The sequence below is a fragment of the Dunckerocampus dactyliophorus genome, chromosome 8 (genome assembly GCF_027744805.1).
Source record: "Dunckerocampus dactyliophorus isolate RoL2022-P2 chromosome 8, RoL_Ddac_1.1, whole genome shotgun sequence".
NCBI lineage: Eukaryota > Metazoa > Chordata > Actinopteri > Syngnathiformes > Syngnathidae > Dunckerocampus > Dunckerocampus dactyliophorus.
The window spans coordinates 14,157,632-14,182,094 of NC_072826.1; the positions used below are offsets into that span (position 1 = coordinate 14,157,632).

The window sequence follows — 24,463 nt, forward strand, 5'->3', positions numbered from 1 at the left end:
AAACTATTTCAACAACCAGATGACTATTTGACAAGGCCAACAAAATCGCATTATTTGCAAAGATATAATCACAAGTTACACAAATATAGCCTCCCAGGATTTGAGTAAGACCTCCTTCAAGCCTGTTGCTCTGCTGCTTTGGGCATTTGGTGACCCAATAAAAACTGAGCCAGGATCCAGACGTTTGTGAGAGGCTGGTCTTACACAACTCTAAGGGTTGTGTAAAGACAAATACACAATAATACATTTCCTTTTTAAGAGTCAAGTGAGTTTTAACTGGGAGATCACTATTACAGATTGTTGCTATCTTGGCCTGTGGCTCAGTCTGACAACAAAGTTTCATTTAAATATCAGTACTCCCTCTACATCGCTAATACATTTCATGTGTCAACAAGGATGATCAGCCAACTGGTGTCTGGATGTGGAGTGGAAAAACTGCCTATATATGATGACAGCATGTGAGTACGCTGGGAGGAGCCAAGATAGATTGACAGTACTTGCAACTAGGATAATCCAAATGGTCAAATAACTGCAATTAAAACCATATGTGACCGAAATGACTTTAGCCAACTGGAACATTATTGTCTTAAAAGTTTCAATTATTAGTCATTAAGACTACCTAATTCAGAAATGTAATACAAACCACGCAAATATTTAATTCATGGACTGCAAATCAAAAGGACTGCTATAATTAAATCAAATTATTAAAGCAAATAATTAAATCAAGCTATAAAAATAGAAAACTAACAAACGAGGTGTCTGGAAAATATGGTTTGTTATTGCACTTATAAAATGTGTCCATCATTCCATTTAATTCTACTAATATCAGTTATAATTACGCACTAACATACATACGTATTTCCCTTGACCCTTCACATGATCAGACTCAACAGCCTTCGGTGTCTGGGGATTTTAAGATAGCTCTAGCCTCTCATTTTAGATTACTCCTCTCCCCGCATACGCAGACCCCATATGACATTACACTTTGTAGAAGTTAGACATTTTCTCTAGAAGCTGAGCGTTCAGGTTGTATTTGTCTCCTTGGATGCAGGTTTTATTCAATTGTACCTCTCATTATTCTCAAAAGAACTTGTCTTGTCTCTTGTCTATTTTGAAGCCAGAAGAAAATTTATATAAAGTATTTCAAATGGTCTGGAAAAGTAAAGGAGGGATAATGTGGCATTACATTTACTGACAAAATTATTACTCTTTTGCATTAAAGGTAAAACCACAGACAGTGTTGTCTTATCCAGTAGAGATCATTAAGAAATTTGTGAAGGGAAGTTCAATAAAAAGACATTTTCTCCACATGAAGTCTCGAACGAAGTAAGCAGCAGCTGTGCTCTCCTCATCACAATTAGCGCAGCGACAAATATGTGAGACCACAATGATGTCCTATTAAAGAGACTTAATTACATTAACATGGGAAGTTCCCAGAACTCCCCTGTCTCCACACATGAAAAACACATTTAGTCCTACCGCAAACAATGATGCAGATGAACTGTCACTGTAGTGGGCAGGCACGAGAGAGGCCTACCTTACCACAGGACATGCGCGATTTAACTGAAGAAAAAGTCAACATACATACACTTTATGGTCTAATAAAAATCACCATACCATTGTAGCTTAAAACCACACTTTGTTGAATTGAAATATCAGACTTATTGAAGGATTTCACATGACTGGCCACGGGCAGCCAGTTATTATGAATCCTCAGCTCACGAGTGCATAAATCAAATATATAATACAGCGGAACCTCCGTTTTTGTATGATTCAGTCTGATGCAAAAATTTTTGCATCACTTCTCGTACACTATATTACTCTTTAGCACGTTGAAAATTGTGGTAGATGTGGATGTCGTTTATTCAGCCATCTTGGATCACACACCCAATGCCAAATCTCATGATACTTAGTTCACATAATACGGCATTCTGTAACGCTCATTCATTTGTAAACTCAAATGAGAATGTTACACAAAGTAGTCTATTTGCCCTCATTTCGTTCCGGACTTCAGTGCTCAAACAAAGAATGCCAAGCGTTGGTGACTCTGCCTTATTGTGGTTATTAATACTGTACATTGTGAGAGTCCAAGTTTGTTTGTAACGTGTCTTTATTGCAAAACATGCCTGTCCGTACTTGTCATCTCCCACACAGAAGTCATTGTCCCCCAGCTCAGTCACGCATCTATGATGTAGTAGTTTTGCAAACTAACACAGTTACACCACAAGTCTCTGCGTTTTTTTATTGACCACGGCTGCAAAATAACTAGGCATGAGCGAGTACACCACTATCTGTATCTGTTCATCCATCTAAATTACTTGTATCCGCATCTGTACTTGGAGTGGTCATGGCATAAACCGGAAGTGGGTGGGGTTTAAATGGGTACATTATTTTAAGTCTGAAATTGACATGGATTGATCAGAAGTTGCTACATTTATTGTTTATTATTCAGCTATATGTGTACTGTGTATGTAAGTGATCTGTAACACTTTTTAAATTATTTTTAATGATCTGTGTGAAGTTGATGATTCATGCAAACATCCAGTGATGGCAAACGGGGAAATAATCTACGAATCTACTCATAATCTAGTACCGCATTCAGTACTACGAGCAAAGTTTTCCAACTGACTTTATACCATCAGTAAAATTAGAAGCAAACAGACAAAAAAAAAGAACACCCGCAGTGACCGACGCAACACGAGCCGCTTACAGCTGTGTCTTGTCAAATGCACCGCGTACGTAACGAAACAAGTTTACAAAGTAACTTTAGATACGAGCTGAGGAAAACCTGAAAAGAAAAAAACGTCCGGAGTGGAGACAGTGACCAACGCGATACGAGCCGTTTTCACTGCATACTCCTCTCTCTGGCTGTCGGGAGTCTGTTTAGGGAGGGGCGGTCACTGTGTGCGACTGGCCAATCACAGAGAATGAAGAGTGAATACATACAGTAAGTAGTAACCCAATGATGATTTTCCTTCATCACGACTACGGATAATGACTAGCTGTACTCATTTCATGCTTGTACTTGACAAAAATGCATTATCCGTAACGGCTACTGGTCTACAACAAGTATCCGGCTCATCCCTAAAAATAACCCACCGTGGAGCCAAACAAAATTCCAAGTGCCAGTATATTGATAAATAAGGGGTTTGTGGGGTCTTTTGTGACCTCTTGGATGAGTCATTGCTGCACTTTTGGGGTAATTCTGGTTGGCCGGCTACTCCTGGGAAGGTTCACCACTGTTTCATTTTTTTGCCATTTGTGGATAATGCCTCTCACTGTGGTTCACTGGAGTCTCAAAGCTTTCGAAATGGCTTTATAACCTTTTCCAGACTGATAGCTCTCAATTAATCTCAGTTATGTTTGCACAGCGGGGACAATCACTTTTTCCACACAGGGCCATGCAGGTTTGGATTTTTTTCTCCCTTAATCAAATGATGGAACGGATTGAGCAAGGAACTCAAACAGAGCACTAATATGAGCAATTTCAAGAAACAATAGAAGCAGTTGATGCAAAGTACAAGGGAGAAGCGTCCTGTAACACCGTGTACATGCAATGCATGTCTAAACAATACTACACTCACCACTAACTCTTCATTCTTGTCACTTATTACTCTTCATTCTTATGTGAGTATATTGTCAATACTCACCCATTATCCAACTATGTTCTGTTTTATTTTATTTGTCAATGCTATGTTTGATCACTACCACACATATTACCAACTCTTCATTTTTGTGGTCTCATTGTCAGCATTCACCCATTATCAACTATGTTCTGTTATGTCTATTTCATACATATTTATTATGATGGTCATATGGAGTAGTTACGGTGACAAGACATTTGACTACCATTTTACCACATTATTACACTACCTGATCATTTTCCTATGTATTCAGCCAGAACAAAGTGCATTTGGAAGTGAACAAATCTATTGCAATTGATGTAAAATGGATGGGGGGTAAGATTAAATAAGCTTTGTTTCTTCCTACTCCTTTTGGACATGCGGAATGTGATGTATTCCAATGCAACGTGTATGCATGCTCAAATTAATTAAAACCATTATCATAATAAGTTTCATTTTAAATTTTCTGCATTTCATGTTCAGTTGTGTTGTCATTGACTAACATTTACTTGATGAGCTGAAACGTTTAAGTGTGACAAACATGCAAACAAAAACAAAAAAATCAGCAAGGGGGCAAACACTTTTTCACACCACTGTATAAAATGTACAGTATCACAGCTTTCCGGAATGGAATGGAACAATATTCACCTTAATTTACTACTAGTAAAAACTAACTTGCCTATGATATCTTTGCTTGTAGTGATTGAGTCAAAGTCAGCGTGAATCACTGTTTTGCCAGAAGCAAAGCGTACAGTACCTAAGTGTCTTTCTTTGAATTACAGTCGTCACAGAGCAGTCATCTAATATCCAATACCAGCAAGCAGTAGAGCCCAGTCAGTCGCTAATATTCTCCATATGCCTCTTACTGATTTAGTCAAAAGCCTCGCATCCCAGTTGACAATTTAATCAGTGCTGGACTCTTGTCCACTTCTAATACAGAATATCATCAAGACGACACAGTGTGTAGATATCATCAAAATCTCATTACAGACATGGTTTATTAGACGAAACAACTTTAAACATCAGACTGTTTGAAAGTTTTCTCCAGTTCCACAAGTTAATCAGCTTTGCTTCCCATAAAATGTTAGCTTGAAATGCGTTCTGATCTCCAAAGCACCAGGAGCTCATGCACACTTTACTGAAGCTTTATTTTCCAAATACTATCTCCAAATGTCTGCCAATTAAAGTAGAAATCAAGTATGTTTTAAGGAATTCTTGCTCATTTAACTGTACTAGCCAAGTGCTTTTTTGTGTCCTCAGTTCAAACTACAAAAGCAACATAGAACAAGTCACCAATACATTCCAGTGGAAGCTAGTAGAAAAGACTCTATAATTGCTGAGGACTTTTGGTGGGAAGAGCTGATAGTATACCTCATGCTAAGATAAGGACTTCCAGATGACAACCATGAAATGGTCTTTACAATAAACAGTCAGCAGCTACACACAGGGAGCAGACCCTGAGATGTCCACAACATGACATGAACCAAAGATCTTGTTTAATTGACCACAGCTGAGTTTAATAGTGTTTGATACCGCCTGAAGAAGATGCACAGAAGAAAACTCAAACTATACTTAAAAATACTTAGCCTCAAGGTTTACAGGTTTCCTGCTCACCTCAATGAGTAACAAGGGAAAGCTTGAGCGACAAAACCATTTACCAAATCCCTGAAAGCAATTTTATATTTTAGATCACTTATGGAATTACAACAGAAGCAGCAAAAGTACAAATTAAACATGCAACTACCCAACATTTAAATAAAAGGAGCAAGGGATCACTGGATTGGAAGTAATTGTCTAGCATATCGCTTTCAGGCCCGACATCAAATTGTGCACCGAGGCTGTTTTGGTTCCTGCAAAACCTACATGTGCAACAGCAGGGCTGAATTGCAATCTTCCTATCCAACATCTGCTCTGAATCTATCTCTGATAGCAGAAACCATGCTACAGACGTTTCCAGCAACAATTCTACAGTACCCTTAAATACTTCATCATAGTGAGATGATTCACAAAAGGCAAGACATTAAAAAAAGAAACTTGTCAATGCAGTAAACTACATCCCCAATTCATGAGTTGTATGCCAGCGGTAACATAAAAAAAAAAAAAAACAGCATGCGTTCTTGTTGCAAACCCATTGCTTAATCCACACAACTGTAATCACAACTGTCACTACTGTATAAACTGAAACGTGTCGAAGAACCATACCAACAAAGGATTTCTTCTACACCATATTTTCCTTGAGTTAGTTGCAGCTGTTCTGCTTTAGCTGTCCACGTAAATCCCCGGGGACTAAATTCCAGGATGGAATGCCACTATTTGAACAGACTAAGCATAAGGAAAATCAATCACCATATATAAGAAGACAAAAAACTTAATTACATTTACAGTAATACAGATATTGATTTACTCAGTCAACAAGCTGCTAAACTTTACCTTTGAGGCGACCATGATTTGTTTCAATGTCACTTCATGAAAAAGATTGATGGATTATAGAGCCAGTTCATTTCCATATTTGGATATCTAGCAAAGACTCACACTGACAGATCAGTGCCATCTTCAACTAAAATACAGGTGGTCCGTGGGTTATGTACGAGTATACTGTAAGTCGGATCTTACACCTATATTATACCTAAATTAATATCCAAGTCACTCTCACTGTACACAGAACACACAAAGGACATGCAATACAGTATATAAAACACTAAATACAACAATTAAAAGAAATATTTTTTTTAAAGTAGTGTTAGAGTTTGATGTTTTTCAACAGCAGTCTGTTTTGTTTTTGTAAAAAATAGATTGTTGATCAACCGACTCCCCGTCATTCTTACAATCTCCGGGTAGACGTGAAAATACTTGTCTCTGTACCAAAATGAAGGCGGGAAAGGTAGAAATTATGGGGACTGTGAAAATGACACCACGGTACTAAAATACAACTCTACAACACCTAATATTGCTAACAATTTCTCTAATAAGGCTCACTATTGATTGTGAATAATTGACCCCTTACCTTTCCAACTGTTGCCATTTATAAGTTACTCTTTAAGAACAATATGGTCTTCCAACATTAAAACTGCCTAAAACATTTCATTTCAGTTAAGGTGGCTCGAGCATTCGGATGCGGTGAGGTGTTCTGGGCATGTCCGGTCGGTAGAAGGCCCCGGGACAGACCGAGGGCACGCTGGAGGGATTATGTCTCACAGCTGGCCTGGGAACGCTTTGGTATCTTCCCGGTGGAACTGGAAGGGGTGGCCGGGGACAGGGAAGTCTGGATTTCCCTACTGAGACTGGTGCCCCCGCGACCCGCATAAGCGAAAGAAAATGGATGGTTGGATGAATAGATAAAACATTTCAAAAGAAGATGAGTATGTGACAAGCCTTAATACAGTTCTCATCATAATCTCTTTTGTGTCCTCTATGTTGCTAAACAGCATGTGAATATCTATCAAGGCAGACGTTGACGATGGCATTTGACAAGTGTTTCACGTAACACACTGAGGTCTTAATAGTAATCGTAAAAGAAAGCCGATTACGTAACAAGTCTCTGAGCAAACATAAAACTGTCAGTCGGTAGCCACTGAGAGTTGGCAGGTGGCTCTGTCAGCGCTCATTGTTGGGTTAATACATCATGGCAGTCATCAAGCACACCCAGGCTGTGCTATGCCAAGCCAGGTGGTCCTCTGTGTGGAAAGCTCTTATGCAGTCGCATCGAGTTTCGATGTGGAAAGATTTCATGGACAAATGTTTTATGGTCTCGGCTGGATTCAATCTGTCGCTACATACTGTAGCTCCGCCTACACCTGCCAGTCTAAAGACCAGTTCAGTGTTACTCTATATTGACTGTTTTTACCATGGCCATTACTTGAACAAACGTCACAGGTTTTGAGCGGAAAAATGTGTCCGCTACAGATTGTGTAATCCTAATAATGGTACTGAAATTATGAATGGGTTATACATATATTTTTTAATTTATACGTTTGTTCTTTACAAGCAAAATGTTTTCGTAATTAGAAGTATTGTATAAAGCAGGGGTCACCAACGTGGTGCCCGCGGGCACCAGGTAGCCCCCCACGACCACATGAGGCGCCCTCAAGCCTGCTTTCCATTCAGCTTTTCAGTTAATAATGTGAGAACACTAAAAAGAAATGCATTCTGAAAAGCAAAATGTGAGTTGTGGATACCAGCATGTTCTTAATGTTCTGGTAAAACAAGCATATTCGGTTTGTTTGGGTTGAAATAAGCTATAAAAATAATTGTTACAAAAATGAGTAACTCTTGGCCATTTTCATTTTGTAAAAAACGTTGGTGACCCCTGCTATAAAAGGAACCTCTACTGACAATTGTCCCCAAGTTTGTAAATATTACATTTTAGTGAATAATACATTTTAGTGAATGCCATAAATGTTTTTTGGATCTATGTCAACGACAGAAGGGTCAATGACGCCCAAGAGGAAAAATGTGTTGATAACCATAGAACTGCTATGCGACAAAAGCAGTACATGAATTTCTTTCCTGGCTGATCAGTACAATATGACAATGTCAACAATATTAATAAATAAACGAAGAACAGTCTTTATGTGAAGAGACCGTTCGGTGTGACTTCAGCATTCTCTGACAACCAACCATCAGGTACACAAAATTTGTGACAGTAAAAACATTTTGTAGTTGCTGGACCTCTTCCCAGAGTCATAAAGTTAAAAGGCATTCATAATTGCTAACACACCTGTAACAGTCCAGGCTCCTGTGCCTTGGATGTTTAATCTGGCCCCCCTTTTCCTTCTCTGCTAGAGCCCTGAAAGGGTCACATGCTTTCTATTTAGGTGTTGTGCCGTTTAATTCATCTCTGCTTTTTCACATAGAAAAGTACCATCTCTCATTTTTCCCCACTGCAACTTGTCAAGCAGCGACAACAAAAAGAAGAGCTCCGGGGAAGCCCGACATGTCTCTAGTTTGACGAAGTCTGAAGCCAGTCCAAAGCAGCCACAAGTCAACAGCTGTTAAATACACTGAGAGGACAGGGTCTCAACATTGGAATTTTTTTGTGCAGCCAATGGAAAGTTTTCCCATAGTTTTTTGCCAGATTCGGTAATGAGGTTTTTTCTATTTACTTCTGGCATAATGTAAATTATATGGGTTGGCACACACCTTAACCACACTTACTGAAAAGCACAGCTGTACAGGTCGGAGCTATAAACTGTACAGACTTAGTGAAAGCATCATCTTTCTCACAACCTTTATCATTATGTATACAGTAGATACCAGATTGACAATTGTTATTGTCATTAAAGAGATTTTTTTGCAACTGTTCAAACATAATTTATATCATTGATAAATTGATGATGGGGGTGTGCGCATCTGACCTGTGATTCTTTACGAACCACTTATTTCTCTGATTCGCACTCCTGAATCCCATGAACTAGGACGGTCTGCCTGAGGGTCCCCCTTCCAATTATTATGATAGCATAACTGGGCATGGACCAGAGGTTCCTATTAATAGAACATACTTGCACTGTGACTGTCAGCCGTCCGTGTTTTCTAATGTTTCTATTCCATACATGTAATGTGGAGTGCCTCTCTTTCAACAGTGAGGTGATATGTGGTCAGGAAAGGGTTAAGCACTCAGCTCTACAAACTCGCTTTTAGAGTGCTGGAAGCTCCAAGTTCAGCCTTTAAATACCGTCATTTGACACATCCCGACGGGGGCTTGAAGCAGAGCGCATCTGCTGACCCAAACTCAAACGTATAGCAAGCTCTGGTGTCACTGACATACTGCTTGGGGCAGCATGAAGGCGCTTATACTAACGAGCATGCTGGTGCTGCTATGGCTGGGGACATGTTCAGCCAGGAGCTCTGATCACGACTCACATCTGATAGCAGGATCATCACCTGGAAGGGACCTCAGCAGGTTCTTCAGCAACTATTGGAAAGTGACGAGGGCCAGGGTAGGAACTTGTGTTACTTACAACATCCTTATACATGCTGTTGTTTTACACAAGTGTCAAAAAATGTAACACTGGATATTATCATCCAATGTCAGTGAGCAAAATTTTGATCAATTGTTTCTGAGCCAAAAAAAAAGAAAAAAAAGTATTCTTATAATGTTGTAGTCTCACCCACTTTTGGACAGACTGATTATTTTAGCCAATATTTCTCCTATTTCATAATAACAGAATCTGTTTGCAATTGATATCTCCCTCTTTTCTCTTTACCATACACCCCTTTTAAAGCAAACATTTCCTCACTCAACACTCTAAAAGCTTACAACAACCACAGACACCCTAACATAACCAGAATAACCTCTTTCAGAAACACTTGAGCCAACCAAAATCAAACTGTCAGTGGGTAAATGCAGACAATGTATACAACACCAATCAATTCAATGTTTCAAATCTGATTTTAATTAACAGTTGGGAACAGTTGTTAAATGCACAGAACAGTCAGAAAATTAACAGCAGCCAGTCAATTTGGCTGTAGTGATTATACATGTACAGAGGGAGACATTTACGGCAGTGGTGGCAAACTCGCACACGGGGCCAAAACTTAAAGCAGACTTTAGGTTGCACACAACGCCACCCCCAAATGTGTCCTGAATGCTGACTGGATGAGCCAGCAGAAGGGAGCGAGAGACTGATGTGGCTATACAACTATGGTTGTTTTGGCGTGCTTGTTTGTTTCAATAAAGTGGCTGATGATGGAGTACCTCTTTGTCTTTATCAAAATGTCCAGGCAAATGTTACAGTATTTATATCAACACAAAAATACCTCAATCCGCAAGATGTGTAACCTGGAAGAGTTTGTAACGGTGGAATGGGAGAATTATGCGTTTCCTAGCATGCTTTGTTGTTGTTAAAATGATCACTTTCAACTGTCTTATGCCTCTTTAAAAAAGGTGCCATTTCGTACAGACAGGTTGTAATAGTTTTAAATTGGTGTCGTTGTTGTTGTCAGTTGTGTACAGTTAAACTATTGTTACTTTGAGTCCAAATGGTTGTGCAATTAGTGCTACATATAATACTGTGGCCACTCCTGTTGAACAATTCTACAGGAATAGTTGAAACTGACAGAATTACTTTATTGCACAGATCATTTTTAGTATGTTGAGGTCCATGATACGGCCCAACTTAATGCTATTTTACAAATAGTTCCACATACAATTCTGTGGAAGGCCACATGTGGCCTGTGGGCCTCGAGTTTGACTCCTGTGATTTAAAGGGTCCAGCCTTGATGATCGAAAATGCAAAAGCAGGCCACTGGATCCATCTTGTTGTACAGGTAGCTGATATATTCGATTGAGTAGGTAAATGTGTGTAATTAGATTTATGAATCAAATTAACAACCAAACATTGTTTATTGTGAAACTAATCGTTGCAAAAAAGCGGTAAGTGTTGATTTGATTTATTTTTCTTGCCACTTCTATCAAAGACATGAACACTTAACGGTCACAGGCCAAGAATGCAGAAAACCTTGGAAACAACTAATTCCAGAAAACACGGTGATAGGTCATACATACACCAAATTAACTGTTTAATAAAACAATACCACTTATTGAATACATGGCTTTAATGTGTTCTGCAGAGAGCACTGCCTCCAGCTGATGAACCAGACGACAGCCCAATCCCATCAGGGGCAGATGAATCAGGTAAGATCACGAAGCAACTATAACTTCATTTGTAACTGAAGCTACAGCTGAGTAATACCAATCACTTTTCTAAATAAGTTCAACAAAGTTGTGCAATGTTTGAACAAATATTTGAATAAATGTTGATATCTGATACAAACTCCCCTAATAGTAAGTGCAATTTGAAACAGAGCAGAAACATCAAATACTTCTAAAGTTCAATGGTTTCACACAGGGAAGGACAAAAATGGGAGTCCAGGGTAGCCTTGGATGTTTTTGAACAGTATACTGTACTTCATAAAGTCTGCCAAGTTGATAAGCATTATGTAATGTATGTGACTGTATGGCAATGATCCTGTTTAATGATAGGCTGCTAAATTGTTAAATTCCCACTTTTCCACCACCCCAATGACATCACTGTTCACTAGACTGATGTTTGCGTGCTGTTGCTGTGTTCCAGACCTGCCAACTTGTCTGCTGTGTGTCTGTCTAACTGGCTCAGTGTACTGCGAGGAGGTCAGCCCAGACATGACCTCTGTTCCCACCCTTCCTAAGGAGACAGCCTATCTGTACGCCCGCTTCAACAAAATCAAAAAGATCAGGACCAAGGACTTTGCAGACATTCGTAAGGCTCAAAACTGTCTATACCAAAACGAACAGATGTCTATTCAGCTATTGCTTCAGTGGACTATTTGTCTGGCTCTTTGACTTTTTCTTGTAAAGACGCATTTGCTTGACAAAATACAGGCATACAGAAACTGACAATGGTTAAAAATACTAGCAATGGATAAACAGTGATTGGGGGAACCAAGATCTTTGTGGCTGACCCTAGATGTACTACAGACCAGACTCCAACCATGTGGATCAAAGTTTTAGACACCTGTTAATAATGCAACTGTTAACAATACAATCAGTCCGTCATTCTCCACCAGAATAGAGAAAAAAGTACTATGACGTCAGTTACAATATAATGGGATGGTAACAGCAAAAGAAAATGAGTATGTTTGTTATGTTTCCTCCTTGTGGTTCTGTAGTGACACTGAGGAGGATTGACCTGACGGGGAACCTGATCTCAGAGATTGAAGATGGAGCGTTCTCTAAGCTAACTTTATTGGAGGAACTGTCACTTGCTGACAACAGGCTAGTCAAACTCCCGGCGCTCCCTGCCAAACTGAAATCGTTCAACGCCAACAACAACCTCCTGAAGACCAAGGGTGTCAAAGCTACAGCTTTTAAGGTGCATACTAAACATCACCCGTCAATTTTTTGTTTTTAATTCCAACATAAACTAAAAGGACTGTCATAAGGCAAACCAGGGGCACCTGTAAAATTGTTTCTGTCTAAAGGTTTATTTAAATCAATTAAGCAAGCAAGTTACCAGGTATGATTAAGTGACTCCCAAATGCAAACAGGTGTTGCTAACTGTAATGCACACTACCAGTCAAAAGTTTAGAAACACTTTCTCATTCAATAACATGATCAAGTGTCTCCAAACTCACTTTCTCATTTAATAACATGATAACTGGTAGTGACTGGAAGTGGATATTGGCATTGTCCATAGAGCAAATAACATGGTGTTGTTAATTGTGTGGGTCTGCATTGAATAAGTATATAATTTTTATAATCTGACAGAAACTGATTGGACTGGTCAACTTGTACCTGGCTGACAATAACATGGAAGCAGTTCCACAGATCCCAGAGAAGGTTCGGATTTTACATCTACAGGTATCTATCTCTTTTTAAAACTAGGCATCACTTGACTTCACAAACTACTGACATTTCTGCCATTGATTATTGTGGATTTGTTTGTTTTGGGTGGCCAGTTTTTACTCCCATGGTTTCATTCTTCATTCTTGTCCCTCCCACCAGAACAACAACATCACAGATGTGAACATAGACACCTTCTGTAGGTCCAATGACACCTACTACCTTCGACCGAGCCTCAGTGAGGTCCGTCTGGATGGAAACCCTGTAATTCTCTCAAAGTACCCTGACAGTTTCACTTGTATGCAAGTATTGCCTGTTGGACGGTACCGATGAAGAACCAGCAACATTACTGTCGGCCCTTCAAAGCTGATGGAACAGTTTTTTCCTCACCAAACAGCTGCAGGACACAGAAAAATTCAATTTTGTGCTGTCTGACAATTGGACAAGAAAGTGTGACTTTTCATGAGCCTAACAAGTTCTTTGGCAGTAAATAGCTTAATTAGCTTAAGTTCACCACTGATGAATATATTTTCCAAGTACAAACCTATATTATAATTCACTGAATCACAAGCGCTACCTTATTTCACATTTCTACAGCTTTGTGCAGTGATTTGCTATTGTTTAAATCTTTTAAGTATTTCCAGTATTACATTTCATTCACCCCTCTACTGTAATGTCAGTATTTTGTCACAGAGCTCCAGTTACAGCTTTAATTTATAAACACCACTTGTGTTGAATTGAAGTAGGAAAGCATTTATCGAGAGGAATGTAAAGATTACTCTATTATTTAATCAATTTTTTGTATCCTCAACTCTTCCCCCCAGTGATAAATGATTACCAATGTGTATAGAATAGTGACTGTACAGTAATGTGTATGTGACATGCCTTTTTGTTTTATTATATATTTTAATAAAATGTAACTTTTTTTTTTTTAAAGGTATTTTGTTTTATTCCCGTTTAGATTCATTGTCACATGAGATGCAGTACAGATCATTTTGAAATAGTGGAAGCAATGTCTCTGTGCAAAAGTTTAAGATGCTGTAAAATGTCCTGCTAAGACCATCTTAATTATAAGTCTTGCAAGTTGAGTATTGATGTTAAGGATACATTTGGGATACCGAAAAAACATGTATATTGTATATACTGTATACCCTGGTAGCTCATTTAGCAGCTGCTGTCAAGTCAAATACTGAAAACTGCCATTTTGAAGCACTGACACAAGACGACAATATCTGTACATGTTTTTAAGCTGTAAAACACCCACAAATGAGAAATTCACATCAGCGCCTGGCCACATGCTTGTAAATGTTTGTGGTTTGTAACTGCTAAGAGGCCAACCAGCATGTGCATTACAGTGAAACTGTGGCTGGCTCAGTTGTGTTGTGGTCCTCTTGCAACACAGAAGACGGATTCTTTGCCGCTGTTGTACTTTTAATGCTTTTATTGGCTGAATGCTCCACTGTATGTGTCATTTAATGACAGAACACCACCTCCTCAACACACACACACGCACACACACACACACACGCACACACACAGGTAAAGCCTTTGCAAAATGCAAGTGCAGCTAAATAAAAAAAGAAAGCATGCAGGCAAGTATGAAAAATACGTGTTAATCTGTCCACCAACTTGGCTGAGCTTTTCATTCTCAGTAAGTAAACAGAGCCTGCTCCATATTACTCTCACAATTTCATTTATTCAGTGCTTTTATTGCCGCTTCATCTGTGGAGCCATGCAGAACGATGATTACCAACCCCTTAGCAGATCAATCTAAAAAGGATCCATTGTATGAAATATGCACATACTGTACAGCCTAGGTTGCCAAAGTGGGGTACCCCCAGGGGTACGTGAATAAAAACTAAAAAGAATTAATGTCTAACACTCACAATTACGGGTGCATCTGAACGCCTCACGGCGCAAGGACGGACGGACAGACCAGAAAGGAGACAGTTGCTCATTGCTCTGTGTGCATCATATGAACAAATACAGCAAGTAAGTTTGATGATTATTTTGTGCTTTAAGAGTGTTTAATCTTGAAGATTAAAACTCAGCGATGAAAACTCACAAAAATCACTAATCTCCCGAAAATTAGGATTTATTGTTGGTCGCATGTATTTTAGTACTTGGGATACTGCTTTATCATGATTGCTTAACTTTCCCCTTCAATTTGGTATTAAAATAATGTAACTGAGTAAATGATGGTGGTGGTGGTGTTGGGGGGCTGCACGAGGTAGTAGTATGTGAGGTGGAACAAACCAGAACCCAATGTGACAATGAAGGTGGGGCATAGAGCCCACTAGTCCGTATAGCCCACCGAACGGTGTCCTATTACATGTTAACACTGGAAAGTCTGGCAAATGAATACAAAAGACCAGGTGAGTAGTTGGCCAAAAATACACTACAATTTTATTTTACTGATTACAAGTTATTAAAAAGACAGTTACTTTATTACACAACTCTTGTTAAAAACACACACAAAACACTGCTTGGCTCTAATTATTGGGTTCAAAAGCAAACAAGAAAAAAAACACTGCAAACTGAAAGAAAGAAAAACACAAACCCAAACACACACAAAGATGAAAAACAGAAATTCTAAATCAAACACTAACCTCCAAATTAGACCAGGCTAAAGTATGTACGTGCTGTACAAAATCGCCATCGGACCTTGGCTAACGTGCATACATCAAAAGGTCAATTGGTCTTACTGAGACAGAACACTCACTAGATGAATAGAGAGGGCCTTGGACGAACATAATAAGGCGCAACAAGGTATAACAGGGCATACGGCAGGGGTGGGCAAGCTATGGCTCGGGGGCCACAACCGGCCGGCCAAGCGTTTGAATCCGGCCCGCCAGTGTGCTTCCAAAGTATTTAATTTAAACTTTTCAACATACAAGCTGGCAACATGACTTGCAAGTAGTCAGAGTCCATCATTCTGAGGCAAGCTTTTGACGGTTTAAAAGGATAGTTCGGATTTTTTCGACATGAAGTTTTGACATCCCCATTAGCAATGTACCATTAGTCATCAACAGCGACTTACACCCCCCCGCACTTGGTCCCGTGAGTCCAGTTGTGGTCTGATTTCCGTGAAGAGGAACGTAGTTCCGTTTAGCTGCTGGTTCATTTAAGTAAAGTAAAGCTTTTCAAAACAATATGTGTTCAAAAGAGTAATACAATTGCATCATAAGAATGCCTCTGCTAAAAAATGAGACCTCACAAATCGATCGGTGTTATATTTGTCTCCCGCCGTATCCCTGCGCACTGTGGCCTCTCCATTCTTCTTTTGCAATGGAGCAGCACGGCCATCTTGTTTAAGTATGTGTTCCACCGCGGAAGAACAATGTAAACGTCTTCATCACGTACACAAGAATGGAGAGGCAACAGTGTGAAGGGATACAGCGGGACACAAATATAACGCCGAGCAATTTGTGAGGTCTGTGCTGATGGGAATGTCATACAACTTCATGTCAAAAAATCTGAATTATCACTTTAAGTAGCTTTTCACATGCAGCGATCCAGACAACCACCCCACCCATGGTGCCAAACAAACAACAACAGTCAACAAATATGTGGCACACAACTTAACCTACCCACTGCACTGTCTGGGAAGTAAAAAAGGAGGGACGTTCACATACTCTTTAATAGTCAATGTTTTATCGTTTGTAGTTCATATTGTATGTGACACATCCTTTATTCCTGTACATTGTGGTTGTCTTATTCAGTAAAAAAAAAAAAAAAAAAAAAAACCTGTAAAATTAAACTTCGCTATTTGATGTGATCTGATATTTAAAGTGCTCCTGAAAAAAAGACAATCACATATAGCAGATTGTATGACAAAGTCAAAAAGTTTGCCCACCCCTGACATACGGTCATAACAAGGCATACGTGCATAACAACGCAGCAGTGGCTCTCTTTATTGAGATCCGCCACGGCTCCAACAGGGCAGCAGACGCGATCAGCATTGCCGGTGACACGCCACTAACGAACAATAGACCCACATACATGATGCGTTCATGGGAGCGCCGACTGTACGACTTTTGCCGTTTCAATTGAAACACTGAAACAATGAACTAAACCCCCCCCCATTACATTAATATGCAGACTTAAACCACAGCCATCGCGAATGGACGAAAAAAAAGTGAAGCTCTAATTCAACCCATTCAAATGGAAGGATGCCAACATCACACAGGAATAAAAGATAAGTAGGATGTTCACTTATCAGTGTTCATGTGAAACTTTATCAAAATGTGACCATGCAAAATACACTTTTTTGACACAGATTTACTATAAAATTAACTAACCAATAAATTCTGCAGGAGTAGTGGGTACTACATGGCTTCGGGTCTTTCTGGTCAAATGTCTGAAGGGGTACGAGACAGTAAAAAGTTTGGGAACCACTGCTGTACTGCATTAGCAATGTCAAAGTAAACCTTTATTACCCATCCAAGCCTAAATAAGATATTTTATTCAACTTTGACTCAACATATTATTTTTGTCATAAGTGTTGCGAAAAGCCAAGTGCATTTGCACAATCCTTTGATGCTCATTGAAATGAGGTCCATGGAGACTAATGAGCTGTATGTCATCCGGGGTAAGTTTGACTTTAAAGGTTCCACTGGATCTCACTATACCATGCATCTAACATTAATATCCATTTTACCTGCAAGCCTGTAAAAAACAAGCTGCAAGCCGCAAATGTCCCCCAGCCAGACATTGGACACCCGTGCATAACACACTAAATGTCTGCAATTATTAGGGGTGTTACAAGATCTTTGGAGATTAAAATGTAATGATATAACTCGTTTAAGAGAAAGGTTGTCTCACAGGCACATTGCAGCCAGAAGATTATCAGACTGTCAGCTATGGCATGGCTACTGTGAATGATAATACATGTAATATGGAAGTGGCAGCGCATGAGGCAGGATTGGAACCGCACAGTAAGTGCTTTGCACATACCTTGCAATCCAAGATGGTCTTAGGTTTTCCCCACATTACTAGTTTGCTCGAGCAGGTGAGAAGGGTGGCTGCTTTTTTTCACCCCCATCGGAGTTCAACAACGACCGCAGTCTTAATGTCCAAGCAGAACCTGTAGCAAGTCTACATTTGATCGAAGTTACTTAAGATTTGTCAGATCCAAAACTCAATCGCTGCATAAGACCTGTGATACTTGTGAAGATGTGTGAAACTAACATCTTGCGTCATCCAATACTTCCTGGTTCCGTACTCCAAGCATCATGGGAACTGTAGTTTTTTGCACAAACAAACTAATCTACTGCAATTTATTTTACATGTGTCTTTACATAACTACACATCAACATAAATCATTAGTAGAAGTAGCTACAACTACAATCAATATTTTAACTGTCATAATTCTGTAGTTTTTGTTTCAATTTGTGAAAAACGGTCAACAGTTTAAGGCATCATGCTTCGGTCATGCATGGAAAGTTGTAAAACATTTCAAACTGTACCTGCATTGTTTTGTGACTTGGTAAAAAAAAAAAAAAAGTCCTATATTTTATCATTGTTTTCTTAAAAGTAATGTTAAAATATTGTCTCATCTCATTCTCGTGAACCCAAAATCATGTATCGTCTCATCTAGTGAGCCGAGTGTATTGTGACAGCCGTAGCAAATATCCATCCATCCCCCCCCACTGAGCGATGAGGGTCAAAGCCATTAGTCAAACCCAAGTGAACAATTTACAGCCTCCAATGCTCACATTTGGCCTGAGAGAATTCCCAGTGACTGAGGAGACATCTGGTCTCCCCTTTGAAGGAATGAAGGATGTTAAAGTGTGATGCTCGAAGGATGCTTATTCTTGATCATCCTTGTTGTACTACATCTGTGTGTCATGTAACACACATTGTATCAGCCAAAATACAGTCAGGTGACATGATAGCATGACAATGCAGAGATGAGGCCACTAGTGACAAGTCTAGTTCAATGCAGCTGTCTCTCCACTTACCTGAAAGTGCTGGAAGGTCTGGCGTCGTTCATCAACCCTGTCTGAGAAAGTCCTGAGAGTCCTGAAGAAACACAGGAGGTCTCTGCTTTCCTCCACCCTGAAAGGGTATGTCAATATTAGCTGCAATAGGTAGAAGGGCAAGTGCACTAAGAGATAGAGATAGGGTACCCGGTACATTTATTTAATGACGACCAGTGAAAAAACTAAATATGCATGCCAGGCCAGTAGTTGGTGATGTTGCTTTCTGACCAGCCAACCTTGAAGAGATTTTATGAGTACTTGAGCTGGTCGCCCTCTGAATGAGTCGTATACGCACATACACATGTATACTACAAGCTGACCAATTACAGCCTTAACAGTCAGCATTGCCACAACTCATACATTTTTTGGAGGTATATGTCACACTAAGCAAAGAGACAAAATGCATACCTTAGAGCAGCAGAGTATACAAGTGTACTCAAAATGCATGCCGTGTGCATAAAACTCGTACATAGTGGCAGGTCTGCACTTTGTAGAGAAACACTACACATGAGCAACTTTTATTGTGACTTGAAGTTATAAACAGATTATTCAACAAAAGAATAATGACACAATTATGGTGCAAATCAACAAAGCGTAACACTAAAAATTGACACTGACACTGTAAAAATTATTTGTTTATGTCTGTTTGGATTGAGCCTGAAAACAAATTCTGCTCAAGACTTTCCACAATTTTCCATGGTGGCCCGGGGCTAGACGGCAACTGGGTGAAGTTTCCACAGATTGTTATTCCACCGTGTAGAGCTGATGGAAACATGGCTTCCATATAATGGTGGGAGAGAGTGCCCTGGCTCCCTGCTGTTTTATTTAAGTGGTGAGGTCTCACAAGTTGCAAATGATTTGATTTGACACTTTGCATCTTCACTCTCGGACCAGGTAAAACATACACACTGTCAATGCAAATATGTTCCAGTGGAGGCAAAAATTGTACTAGTAAAAAAGGGTCATCTCTTTACCAATCTGTAGTAGATCTGGGGTAATTTAAACGACAAATAAAAACTTAAGACTCTCCCATCTCTAATTTCTCGCCACATAATTGTGCCAGCCTGTGAGTGGCTTGGTATGTGCTGCTATGACTTCAGAGCAGTTTGGCGTCACACTATCAATTTAGAAAAAGAAACTGTTTCAAAAACCTGACAGGCTACATCTAACTTTCTTCCACTATGGGCCTGAGGTCCAAGTGATTTATGGTTCACTTGGCCCAAACTTCCATGAGCCTCAAGAGCACTGCTCTTGAGGCTCATGAGTAAACCATTTCCAAAATGCACTACATTACTAAATCACCAGCTTTGCTTGTTAATACTGTGACTAAATCTATCTTGGTTCATCAAATATCGATATAAAAGTCTTTCACACATTTGGAGAAAGCAGCTTTGTGTCACAGTCATTAGCCACAGTGTTTTTCCATGTGTTGTTTTCCAGATTGTGTAGACTCGCACCACACAGTCCAGATGTGGCTTGGCCTCAAATACAGAGCACATACAACTTCACACATCTGCTATGACTTGCTGAAACACTCACAGGGCTGTCACAAGCCTTGAGGTGGTGAGAGCGCAACCTTGAAATACACCTTGCTCATCTCGAGCAGCCTGTAAGCTGGATTTCCCTCAGGCTTTCATGCCTGGATCCTTTGAAAGAGGCAGAACCCTGCAAGCAGGAATTGAACACAACACTCACCCAGAGAGAAAGCTGCCGAAGTCCTGAAGGTCGCTGGCGTCCATCACCACATTCAGACTGTTGATTTTCCTCTCTGATTGCTCACCCTCCTGCAGGACAAAACACACATTGAATACAACATACATACAGTGAAACCTCGAAGGTCCAAAATGTGTTTCAGAAAGTTGATTGACCTCTGATTTGCTTGGGTTTCAATTTTTTTCCCCCCATTAGGACATAGAAATAATCTGTTCCTGAGTCAAACTGTTGCCATTATTTTTTTAAATAATGCCTATTGTTTTTTGGAAATTTGAAGAGTAGGTGTTCCCCTTTTATCCGAATATCTGACTGATTCAGGAAGAAATAAAAATACACAAAGTTTCCTCCAAACATTGAACTCTTCCTCTAGACAAGTATTTTAATGTGTCGTGAGAGAAGAGTGTTGGTTACATTACTAACAAAACATTGAGGTTACTGAAAGATCCATCATGATGTGGCAAAAACCTCCAAAAACACACAGTATGAATTAAAGCTGTAATAAAAGGATAGCAATAGAGGTCGAGTTTGAAAAATTAACGTCGATTTTCCATGTTGCACAGCGACAATTTATCTTCTTATCAAAACAGGCTTAACCTTTGGAAGAAATTGATAATGCATCTGCCATGAAGCAAGCTAGAGGAGGAGGCAGTGAAGCAGATGTTCTTGTAACTAGTGCACAGGTTACAGTGATGAAGAATGTCAATGCATTAAATTCTATTGTTTTAGTTCAATATAATTTTACTGTGAGTGTAACCATTTTTATTTGCGCTCAAGTGTTAAAACATTGAAATACGAAGCTGACGTCAGCTGCTAAAGTCATTACTCAACACTGAGTATAATCCTCTGCTGCCCCCTCTTGGGCGGACAACGCACTGTGAATTTAAAATCTGATGTTTGGCATAAATTTCTACGAAGAGTCTAACGTGGAAATGTATGCCAACCATAATTAGACTATATTATGTCAGTGGTGTGCAGTCAGGACCAGCAAAGCATTCTCTGCTGGTCTAAACACTATCAGAATCTTCATCAAGGACAGCACACATCCACAACACTCATTATTCACACTCCTACCGTCAGGCAGACGCTACAGGAGTTTGAAATCCAGGACCACAAGGCTGGCAAACAGCTTTTACCCACAGGCCATCAGGCTTCTCAACGAAGCACTCACACACGCCGCACGCAACACACGCACACACTCATAGCACTTTATTTATTTATTTGTATTATTTATTTGTATTAATGTCTCTTCTGTTGTTGTTGCTTAATTTATTGGTATATATGTTTCTCATGTTCTTATTCTTTATTGTGTTTTCTTTCTTTTCTTGGGAGAATGAACAGAATAAGAATTTGATTGCATAGTATAACTGCCTGTTTTAGTATGCATATGACAATAAAACTCTTCAATCTCTTGAATCTTGAAGAAGCACTGACCTACATTAAAATGTAAATTCTCGTATTTGTTCCATGAAATTGTAATTTACTCCAAACAGTCTATTATCTTCATTTCGTAGCATGTGTCTTGGCTGTACCGCTTCCAGTGGTGTATGTGATTTCTTTGTCCAATCAGATTTCAGATTTCAGCTTCTGTCTGTTGCCATTAAGGGTACCACACAGTGGTCACCCAGCCTCTCTTGTGACTTTTTACCAGCGTGGGGGAATGACCCAGGATAAATTTCTCTCGGAGAGACAAAGTTAATCATGAATCTTGAACAACAGTGACTTTTTGTTTTTAAAACAAAACAAGCAATGCGATTAGTTCGGAGCTCGTTTTTGTCCCACGTGGAAGTGTATATCACGTTCATGGGGTACGTACTAACTTTTCAAAGTGTCACTGAACAATTTTGCTCTCTTGCTGTCATTATACTAATTATGTCTTGTCCTCACCAGCTGATTTTGAAGCTGAAGCTCACAAAGGGTCAAAGAAGTACTTCTTTATTATAACTGTTAAATTCAGACTTTATGCCTACTGTATATATAATGACAAATGAGCACAAAATAGCATAAAGACGATGGCCACACTGAGAGGAGATCGGCTTGGTAAAGTAGTGTACAATTTAAATGTTGCCAGTTTTAAATAAAACAAATAGTTGACAGCTCTAATAGTGATGAAAGCTGGAGACCCCTGCAACCTGGACACTATTCTGTTTTAAGTTAAGCAGGACAGATGTCTATTTAATAAAGATATGTATTTGTATTATTTTATTCTGTTAATTTTGTTATCTTGAACTACAGTACAAAATAAATTATTGAACCATTTATTTCCCATGTATTAGTATTACTCCAAAACATGCAACAAATTAATGTACAGTTAATCCATGTGATCGTATCGGCTGATCTCACTCATGGATGATCGGTGTCGGCATCATTATGATATATACTATACCTTAGACTTTAAACATGGACGACTCACCTTGACCTCTGAGAGCTGAAACTCAACCTGGAACTCCAACTCTGAGCAATAACCAGAGACACACATCTGCTGGACCAACTTAGTACTACCTAAAAGACACAAACCCAAACTACTGTTAGAGTTTCACTTACACTGTGTGACTGTGTTAAACCGAGCGAGCCGTGTGCAACTGCACTAATTTAGGTCAAAAGTTGGCAGGTGTGATGATCATTAATGGAAATATACTATTCCAGTCAAGAGTTGATTTATCATTTAATTATTCTTTAAAACAGTATTTTCATTACTTCTTTGCACTGAGCGCACGTTGCAGCTTTTTATACTGATGCCATTCATCTGGCTCTGGCGCTGCAGATCTTCCTCCAGCTGCTCCACCTCCTCCTTAAGACCGGACAACACCTCCTCTGCAGTTCCTTGTGGCGTCTGTCCACACACATGTGACCTGTGGAGACGCAACACATTTCTTGCTTGTGTAAAAACTTCTTCTGAAGAAAAAAAGGTGATGTTTGTGTGTGTGTGTGTGGTTGCATGTGGGGACAATTTTACACTCTAAAAATTAATAAAAACTTACAGGGCACGTTGCATTTGTTCACTGAAATGGAAAGTCAGGTCTTTGTGGTTCTGCCATTGCTGTTGCAGGTTTGCAACTTCAGCCTGGAGACGCTCAATGTGGTCTTCCAGCAACTTCACCTCTTCAACGTTCTCTTCATTCATCCTGATGTAGAAATCTTGACCTGTGATACCAGTCAAATATATCATGTACAGTAACAAGGACAGACTTGAGGAAGACAATAGACAGAAAATGATGAGGTAAGTACTAGTAAAATACACTCACTGGTCACTTTATTAGGTACACCTGAACAATTTAAATCAGATATATCACACAATTCGCCCTTACATAAATAATTATGTCGGTATTGTTAGGTATTAATATAATAAAATGTTTTGTCAAGTCAAACTATAGTAGTATCATACTGTAGTATAGCGAGAATTTTTGTAGTTGTCGTTTGCAGTGGTGGATCTCATTAGATTACGCAGGTGTACCTAATTAGGTAACAAAATGTATATGAATACACTTTCCAAATGTTACAAAAGAATATCTTCTCATCGCTTTGCAAAGGACAAGTAAATTCTGTGATTTACGTACTTACAATAGCAAGAAACAACACGTAAATATTCAACATGACAAATGTACACGCTTAGCCTGTACAGTATTTATCAATTGTCTTGGGTACTATCTTAAGCATAAAATTAACAAAACTCTGACTTACCAGTCGTTTTTTGACACACAAGAGCAGTTTAGAGAATCGCGCCCTTTTGGACGGTACCACTTTGTCTACGTAAGAGGGGGAACCGGAAGTGAGTTAAGGAACTACCAGCACTGAGCATACAATTACAATTTTTTAGTTTTTGTTAT

General features: G+C 39.3%; 2 protein-coding genes across 2 annotated transcripts in view; one reads left to right on the forward strand and one right to left on the reverse strand.

The window, feature by feature from the left end:
* cenpp (centromere protein P) overlaps positions 1 to 24,395 on the reverse strand; it is a 65,316-nt gene extending 40,921 nt beyond the window's left edge. The window contains exons 1-6 of the mRNA XM_054784332.1: positions 24,318 to 24,395; positions 23,618 to 23,780; positions 23,334 to 23,488; positions 23,050 to 23,138; positions 20,622 to 20,710; positions 18,906 to 19,002 (exon numbers count right to left, since the gene is read on the reverse strand). Coding sequence (XP_054640307.1) covers positions 18,906 to 19,002; positions 20,622 to 20,710; positions 23,050 to 23,138; positions 23,334 to 23,488; positions 23,618 to 23,760 — 573 coding nt within the window. The 5' untranslated portion in view covers positions 23,761 to 23,780; positions 24,318 to 24,395. The remainder of the gene's footprint in view (positions 1 to 18,905; positions 19,003 to 20,621; positions 20,711 to 23,049; positions 23,139 to 23,333; positions 23,489 to 23,617; positions 23,781 to 24,317) is intronic.
* On the forward strand, positions 9,323 to 13,822 carry ogna (osteoglycin, paralog a). The gene is made up of 6 exons (XM_054784333.1): positions 9,323 to 9,559; positions 11,193 to 11,256; positions 11,696 to 11,860; positions 12,270 to 12,472; positions 12,868 to 12,960; positions 13,105 to 13,822. Exons 1-6 carry the CDS (start codon positions 9,401 to 9,403, stop codon positions 13,273 to 13,275), a joined length of 855 nt encoding a protein of 284 aa, XP_054640308.1. The 5' UTR covers positions 9,323 to 9,400; the 3' UTR covers positions 13,276 to 13,822.
* Positions 24,396 to 24,463: the final 68 nt, after the last annotated feature.